The sequence below is a fragment of the Mesitornis unicolor genome, unplaced genomic scaffold, assembly GCF_000695765.1.
Source record: "Mesitornis unicolor isolate BGI_N332 unplaced genomic scaffold, ASM69576v1 scaffold22561, whole genome shotgun sequence".
In the NCBI taxonomy this organism is placed as follows: Eukaryota; Metazoa; Chordata; class Aves; order Mesitornithiformes; family Mesitornithidae; genus Mesitornis; species Mesitornis unicolor.
In genome coordinates, this window is record NW_010166095.1 from 1,839 (window position 1) to 11,083 (window position 9,245).

Sequence of the window (9,245 nt, forward strand, 5' to 3'; positions counted from 1 at the left end):
TCTATCTTCTGCAGCTTTTTTCTCATGTCAGGGTTTGACTGTCCCACAGACAAGGTCACAAATGTCAATGCATCAGTTTCTTTTTCTGGGTTCAAATCTGTCCATTTCCTAGCTACCTCGCATAATCGTTCAAAGAAGGCTGACAAAGCCTCATCCTTCTCCTGTACCACCTGATATGATTTGGAGAAATTCTGTTTTAGAATCACATTCCTTACCCCAAACAATATCAATCTTTGATATTCAGTTAACAGTAATCTTCGTTCTTGATTGTTAGGATCCCAATTCAGATTGGTGGTGGGTAAATGATCCTCGAGCCTTCCTGCCTGCACATCGTGAGTGTGAACCCTTTCCGCTTCTTCCTTAGCCTTAACCATAATAGTTCTTCTCTTCTCATATGTCAACAGTGTACTCAGCACCACCTGAATAGCCTTCCAGTCAGGATCATAGCTCCCTATAATAGTTTCCAATACGCTCACCACCTTTTCTGGATCCTCCCTATATGTTCCAGCCATCTCTTTCCAAGCTCTTAAATCTGCTACCAAGAAAGGAACTCTAACGCACACTGGGTCCCCTGTCAGTCCCACAGCCTGCCATAAGGGTGCCTGCACTACTCCCACCCTTCTCTGAGTCCTTCCAGCTGTTGGACTAAAGTCTTCTCCCTCGAGTCTCTCACATTCAACACCACTTTTACTGTGAGTGCTTCCTCCAGCCTCCCTATTTACCCCTCGATTATTCTCCCCTTATACACCTTCCAGTATTGGAACCACCAGTAATCGTACATCATCTTCCTCTTCCAAAGGCTTTTTGTATTTTTTACATCTTTTACCAGTACTACATGCAGAACAACAGTGTTTAGGCAGTTTGTCCTGAAGTTGTTCCAGACCCAAAACATTCGCATCTTTTGTTATCAGTCCACATTCTCTTCTGCTTTTATAATCATTTCACAATGTGAAAAACAAATTCACATATGGTACTCCATCCCATTTTCCTTTCCTTCTACAAAACAACATTAATTGCAATATAATACTATAATTCAAAGTTCCATTCTTTGACCATTTTCCTTAGTCATCTAATACATACACTGGCCACAATTGATTAGAATATTCAACTTTTTCCATGTTAACAGATCATCTCCAAACTTATTCTAGTGTTTCAAGATGCAACCCAGCGGGGAAGCCTTAGGTATGCCCCCTTCCACAGAGGAAGTTGTGTTTCCCATTTGCAAATATTTCCCAATATATCATAGCACAACAATGTTCTTAAAATAGCCAAAAATATCACAAATGCAAATATCCCAAACAAAAACCTAACTCTGCCTGCTCTGGTCATTACCATACTAATGCACGAGAGATACCACAAGTAGCAGGTCCAATTAATCCACCAAATATCTACCAATTTGTACCTTAAACGGATACGATTTACTCAGGGAGTACCCAAATAACAATGCCTCTATCCTGGTTTCAGTCGGTCACTTACCACCCACCAGAGAATCGCAAGAGGAGTCCCTGGAAAAATCCCCCGATGCGTGCTGGGGTCCAACTCATGATTCCTCTGGTGGTAGCAAGTGTCAATTGAAGTCAGGTCTCAAACTTAAGGTCCCATCTGGGTCGCCAAAACTGTTACCTGAAATTGAAAATAACTCTTGAAACCCAAAGTGTGTTTAGAGAGGAGATGTTGTTTTACTCTGGCAGGGTGCAAGGTGGAGGTTTTCCACAAATCAGCACACCTAATGGGATTCCTTACCAGTTATTTATACACAAAAGTTGCAAAGTCCTGCCTAACGAATACAATTATTCCACCTATCTAATGCATATTAATTGTGCTGAGCAAATAAAACCTTCTGTATTTGCGTGATTCAATGTGCTGAGCAAGCAAAGTCTTCTATGCCTGAGCAGGGGTCTCTGGTGGTCATTTGGGGAGGAATACCCCTGTTTTGTCCTTTTATGGTCTTATGTCATCTAAGGACACCAGAGACCTTGTCTGTCTTGCCAACTTCTCATATTCACTATAACAAGAGAATCTATGTCCTTGGTAAAGCAAATCTGCAACCATGAGGTGTTTCTTATCTGGAACACCAGCTGCTAATAATTCCTGCGTTAGTATCCATCCTTACTTTTTACTGTTAGTTTACCCTCTTCTAGTTTACCCAGTCACTTCTTTTCAACAACTTCTTCATCTCTAAGGTAACATCATCATCAGACTACAGTAACACTTATCTACAGAGTTCTAACCACTGGTCCAGTTTCTTGTGCTGTGTACAGGGTGAGCTGAGCTCCTGGCTTGAGGAAGAATAGGATCTTTATTTTAAGAATAATTTCCTCCCGTATTTCAGATAGATTTCAAATGCACAGTCAAAGCAGCAGTGTAGCACACAGGGGATCTGGAATTAGCAGCTTTACTTACAAGATAATGTCCAAAATGAAAAGTGCAGATGAGTCTGTAATTGCTGCAGCAGTTGTCCATGCCCAGTGTACAGGTGCCTTACTCTGTCTGTGGTGTTAACGTCTGAATACGTGGAAGGATTACTGCAGAAGATGATGAACCTGATAATTCAGCCTGCTGTATAGTGAATATTAGGTTGAGAGAAGTATTTTCTGTGCTGCAAGGGTAAAATATTTTTGGTAAATCAGCATTAAGACATTAGCATTCATTCATGCACCTGGGAAAGGAATACTAAAAAGCCTCTACTATTGTCTACAGTCATTCACTTTCAAAACACCTCAATTTTCTTCTGAATCGTTACTACTACTTCCTGTTGTCCTGCTACCTTGATGATGCACTGAAATAGTTAACAAGGGATAGTAGAAGGAAACCATATGTATATGGTCAAGAATTCTAGCACATAAATTTAGGACAGCAAAAGACTTGGTCCTTGGAGCTGTAACTAAAGGGCTTCTAATCAGTCTCTCTGCATGCCTTGCTAATGACTATGGCCTTGAAGAGAAGCTAAAAAACTGATAAAAGGCAAACACCCTGCGCAAAGAGGCTCCAAAGGCTGGACGGTTGCCTAACAAGGATGAAGTCAGCAAAAGTTATGATAACTGGGGGAAAGGTAAATGTGGCAAGGGGAGATCACGACCACCAGCTCAATTCAAGGCTGAAAAGGCTTGTTCCCCCACACCTGTAAGGAGCATGCCTGCTAGTTTACATGGAAAGCAAGGCTAATTTAAATATGACTAAGCTGTAACAGAAAATGTGGTAATCACTAATCGATTAATGTAGTTTTAGGCAGAGTTTTGCTAATCATGTAACAAGATACATATGTTGTAAATTCTGTGTGTGGAGTGCTTGATTTGTGGAAAACGACCAAGAGCCAACTCTTGTGCAACTCTGAAATAAACCAAATGTCTCAACGTGGCATGTGAGACTGGCTAACCGCATGTCGGGTGGCAAATCCAACTTTTTGGACAACAGTCCTATTAAAACTCCCTATATCTTTCCTTTAGAAATTCTAAAATCCAGTCTCCTGTGTTAAGGTTGTCCACTCCATCCAGGCATCCAGTATTATCCTCGCAGTTCAAGCCCTAGCTTTCCTGTCGCAGAACAGAGTCTTAGGCATCTTATATGCATAAAATTAATTTACTCAAATAGCACAGCTGGGAAAAATGAACTTGAGCTGGATGCCTCCAGAGAAGGACCCAGAACAAATAAATCCCCGGGTAATTTCACTCTTACAATCTATCCACCCACTCTTCACGTGCTGTTCACCCATCTTGCATGCGCCTCTTGGTCCGATGGCAGTTTCTGGTCTGGGGTCTTCTAACATCTCATTGGATTCTTTCCCTGTCTCCAGGCAGTCCATAAACTGTTCTTGTTTTTCTCTGAGTTGCAGCCTCTGTTGTCAGCTGCAGCCTCCTTATCTCCTGCTTTGTTCTTCTTGGGCACCTGCTCATTAGCCATAACTGGAAAAGTCCCAGACTTGGGAAAAACACCATTTAGCAAAAACATCAGCATTTTTATCAAAATTTTTTCTCATACTAAATCCAAAACACAGCTCTATACCAGCTACCAAGACGAAAATTAACTCTATCCCAGTCATAAACATATCAAAGTGAATGTTCACAGCTTGTGGCCTAAGGCTACTCATGCTAAGCAAATAATGCTAAGCAAACAGCATTACCCTCCAGGGTAAGTTGATATTGCTTGCCTTGTGGTGTTATAATTAATTATATAGTTGTATCTGAGCCGGTATCTGAAAATCAGGCATATGAATCTTCATCCTGGTCCATTCTCTCTAAGTGTTTCTATGCTGAACACAAAATCAGATTAATAGATTTTGCCCTTTAATCAAAACTCGCTGTGCTAGCTGAAAATGTGTCTCCTTGTATGATCATGGCCTTTCACAAGAAAATACTCCCAAAATTATAAAGCTGCTTTTCAATAAGTTGAGGCTTTAAGGGGGCATGAAATAAACTTTTTTTCATGACAGTGGAGTCTAAATGCCTGCTGCTAAAAGATCAACAGGACCAGAAATTTCAAAATAAATAAAAAATTCCTCTGTCTTGTCACACATACTTTCATTTGTGCATAGATACACTAACACAGATCTTCAGACAAACCAAAATGATAGGGATGACAGAGAGACAATTGCATCCATTTATATATAACCAGGACCGAGGAGATGTTAGATAGTGTGGTATAATCTAGTATCTCACTCAATTTTGCTTTCTTCTTTACTACTCTTGGGAGCTGGAGCTGAAGTAGCCAGAACTGGCGTATTTCCTGTGAGGAAGACACAAAAGCAAAGTAATCCTCATCTAGCCGTGATTTATGCTCAGCCAGGTTTCTAATCCCACACCAAACTTGTTTTCTAAAGTGAACAGCAAGCAAGAAATGCCAGGGCACCTGAGCTATTGCAGTACACTCTTCAAAGTCATGGTTATGAATCGAACAGGAGTTCAGTTCACTACAGAATTCTGTATTTTGTGGCAAAATCATTACAATTAAAAGTGAATGAGAAGAAAAATAGGGTTTTTTTTAAACTGGCTTTAATCATAAGTCAACTTAAAATGAAGTGTTAGTATTCCATTCCTCAAGCTTTCATACTCTACAGCTTTGTGTGTGTTCTCATATGTTGGCAAATACTGATAAAAGGAGTTAAATCCATGCATAAATTGGAGCCCAAAAAGCTGATTGATGAGTCATTTAATTTCACGTTTTTTACTTCCACTGTAATAGGCTTAGCAAAATTTGCTAAAATTTCATTAATGTAACTTTTGTTAACAAAATTTAAATTTAATTTTTAAAAACTAAATTAAACTATTTTAACATGGAGAAGCTGATATTCTACCCTAAGCATTAGGTCTCCTCAAACTACATTAAAAATCATAGCATCTTATATTCCTCTTTGGGTCCTCTTATACCCCAGTTCACAGCTTATAAGATATTTCATATATAGTTATATTTAATCCTGTTTGCACTTTGAATTTCCAGTGTAAGCCATATTTTAGGTATCTCTAAAGTCATGCTCCCAAGTTTTTTACACAGACAGCAATGAGCCGTAGGGTAAGTGCACTTAATCTGGTGGTGGATATTTGTAATACTGGGCAGATTGCTTTATGGTGCTCTTATTAGAAGGAAATATTCGTGGGGAGTGCCGTTGTCACAATACACATTTTTACTTGTTTGGTAAAGATGGATAGGCACTCATTAATGACCGAACAAAGTTAATCCCACTGCACTGAGCAGTTATTTCTGTCTTCCTCAGCACTACCAAAATTTACTTCCACTTGCTTTTCTTTCGATACTACACAGAAAGATCTAACAGTATAGTCTGGTACATGTCCAAAACTAGTATATATTATATCAACTTTTCAAAAGGTTAAACTACCTTTTGCAAAAGGTTCAAGTATCTCACACCAAGTCACACAGTTAGATTCTTATGTTAGAGTCAGAGTTTCTTGGAAGCCCCTGACATGGAGTTAACAGCCCAGCTCCTCTAACAGGGAAAGCTCGGCACTCATCTGCCAAAGAAACAGAGTATTTACCATGGATTTTTGCCATTCATTTTGGCAAAAAGGAATCGCAGAACACGTTCTTTTTGTTCCCATGTCAGCTCGCCGATATCCACTTTTTCAAACTGGATTTTTTCCCTGAAAAACACAGAAAAGGTCAATGTGTTAGAAGAAAATTTCAAAGGCATGTCTCTCACAGATCCTGTCTGTGTAAAACAGGTTTTCAGTTCTAGCTCTGCGTTCCTCTTGTTCAGCTACTCATAGCATGTAAATTTAGAAAAATAATCCGAGCACACAGTGCTGTCTTTTCAACTTCTACATCTAGGGCTCTCTAAGCTAAGCAGAAAACAACCCCAATTATTTCTGTTACACGTGTAGATGTTGTAAATACCAGGAGGGTGAGGGTTAGTACTGTGTATTACTTTCAAGTACATTGTCCTTCCCTTGCTTCTTCTGTTCATGCATAAAAGGGTTAATACGTATAACCAATTTTCAATCTCAGTTCCAGTCTCCCCCTTCTCTTGCTCCAAGGAGAAGTCTTCTTAGATACCAATAACTACTTTCACCTCTGAGTTTTAATGTGGTACTTCTGCGGTATCACTTTAGAGGTAAGATAACCTGAACTAACAAGGCATTCCAACTGACTGTGCATCGCCAAGTTATTCAATGGCCAATGCATATTAAGGAAACATTTTATTTGGGAATAGAATACTTTTGATCTCTCACTAAGGATGTATACAAGCTTCAGTTATGGGGGACCTTAACTCTATGGCTTAAAATCCAAGTGTCTGGACACTGCTGTGGTTTGTAAGTACAGATTTCTAGCAGGAGGCTGAAGACCTGTAATCCTGGCCATTGCAGCATGTGTAGCCTCAGTTTGAACTAAGCTGCCTCCTAACACAAATCCTGAGATAGTCACACTTATAAATCTGAGATTTTGTTTTATTCACTATAGAATGTAATCCTGTCAACCAGTACTGTACTGTATGTGATCTTGTTTTTTGATATGTCACTGTCTATTTCATGTAATGGCTTAATTTTTAGATTATTATGAAGTCTGAGGAAAACAGCCTTTGACAGTACAATGAAAAGCATGGGCTTTTCATATGGAAGAACAGTTGAAAAAACACTGGATTTGCCATCTATTGGATGTTTCTGTTAAAAGGATCAGCCACACGGTAAAGAGCAGTTAGCATCTTAATTGTAATTTTTGGGCTTCAGTGTTGTTAGCTCACTGGAGTGAGTAAAAAGCAAAAGAGCAATGCCAGAAAAGTAATGCCTATAAAGCCAAAAAGTTTAAGGAAGCAACAATAATGATTAAAAGGAAACTGCAGAAGCACATCTATACTGGAAGTTCTATATCAAATTCCACAGCACATGGCAGAATATGCAAAGAACTCTTTTGATCTTATCCTTAATTTAACCTGTAGAAATAATGACCAAAAAGCGATAGCCTAGTTGAAATTAGGTGCCCACAAAGTCATTACTAATTGATAGGGTATTACACCTCACACAGTTATTGTCACTACAGAAGCCTCTACAACCATTCCAAATCTAGACAATGTTAGCATGCAAAGGGTTTTTTTCAGGTGTGCTAGAAAGATAGACACTGGTTCTTGATGTTTCAGTACCAGTAGCATTTCTCTGCTTCCTCTAGGTCTCTGTATACACTATTTGTGCTATTTATGTTGCTTTTGAATGTTTTGATTTTGGGAAATTCTTCCTTTCCTGCACATGCCTCCATCATTTTTCTGTAATAGGCAGTTGGGGCCTTTTTCTTATAGTGCTTCCTGCTGGATATGATCTCCTGCTTCACATATTCCAGAGCATCTAGGAAGAACTTTTCCATCTCAGTCCTCTCATTCAAGATATTCCGGGCTAGTTTCTTCACTCAGTTCATCTCCCGATCCTTCATTTCTAGTAGTTGCTGCAGTTTCTTGATCTCCACCATGCTTGCCTGGTTTTTTATCAGTGCCTGGTGCTGTGTTTTCTGAGACTCTCTCACAGATTCTCTGCTCATGTGACGTAAGGCCATCTCCAGCTTTTTTTACTTTATGCTGCATATTTCCAATCTGTGCTTTCTGTTGACTGATCTGTAGGGTCATTTTTCGAAACAAATCCTCATTGGTTTCCTAAAAGATGAGAAGAAGTCTCAGTAAATTTACATCTGTATCCAGACGTACCAATTCCTGGAGGAGAATTAAACAGAATTAAAACCAGAGCAGAAACCTCATCCTGTAACAGCAGAGTGTCCTCTTCTAAGTTCTGTTTGATTTTCTGCAATTCCATTGTGTCTTTCAGCTGGTTAACAAACGCACTGTGAAGATAAGCATTCTCATTAAACACCTCTCTCCTCGTGCTGTTCAGCTTCCTGGACAGAGGGAACAAAATCCAAGAGCTTTAATCACAACCTTTCTTGCTTTTTTTTAATATTAAAATTGACATTTCAGTGTCCTAATTTCAGAGCTAAGCTGTAAAATTCTTACAGGTCTGTACCAAATTTTCATGGCTTTGCTTCTAGTCCTACATCTGGACTGAGAGAATGAAGAAAACTGCCGTACCACTGTGATAATATTACCTCCAGTTCTCCTCTGGAACCAGCATGAGCCATACAGTTTAAATGTAAGTGCTGACATCATCTTGACATTTGATATATAAAACCAGCCTAGGTTATCACTGAGTTTTGACCTTCAAAGCCCATGTAGCAACATGGGCAACATGATATAGAATACAGTGCCAAAATGGTTCCGTAAAGCAGAAAACAGGAAAAGCAAATGTTTCTTACAAAACAGCTTCATGCTGGGTGGTGGCTGCCATCATTGGTTGCTTTTTCTCAACATCTTCTTCCAGTCTGTTCTGAAAGGGAGAAAAGCCTGTTTAAATTTTGCACGAGACCTGTGGCAAAATTTGAAGGTAAAATCTGAAACAGTGTAAATTCTAAAATCACACCCATGGTTTTCAGCTCACCCAACTTCTTCCTAGAGAAAGAATGAACCCCTCAGGACACAAAAGTTCCTGATGGAAGTGGAGAATATGGCCAGGGAGGAGTGCAGGGAGGGTATTTTAAGATTCGGTTTTATTTCTCATTATCCTACTCTGATTTGATTGGTAATAAATTAATTTCTCTGAGTCAAGCCTATTTTGCTAGTGACAGTAATTGGTGAGTGATTTCTCCCTGTTCTTATCTCGATCCATGAGCTTTTCATCACATTTTTTCTTCTCCTGTCCAGCTGAGGAAGGGGACTGATAGAGCAGCTTTAGTGGGCACCTGGAGTCCAGCCAAGGTCAACC

At 39.5% G+C, this 9,245-nt stretch overlaps 1 protein-coding gene across 1 annotated transcript; it reads right to left on the reverse strand.

Annotated features, from left to right (window-relative positions):
• Window positions 1–740: 740 nt before the first annotated feature.
• On the reverse strand, window positions 741–8,810 carry CCDC176 (coiled-coil domain containing 176; the record flags this gene model as incomplete). Its single annotated transcript, XM_010194858.1, is given in 9 exon segments — window positions 741–831; window positions 2,486–2,599; window positions 4,656–4,712; window positions 4,714–4,722; window positions 5,988–6,092; window positions 7,586–8,001; window positions 8,003–8,086; window positions 8,184–8,325; window positions 8,740–8,810. Coding segments are annotated over 9 exon segments (1,089 nt in total), but the record flags the coding sequence as incomplete, so codon positions are not given.
• Window positions 8,811–9,245: the final 435 nt, after the last annotated feature.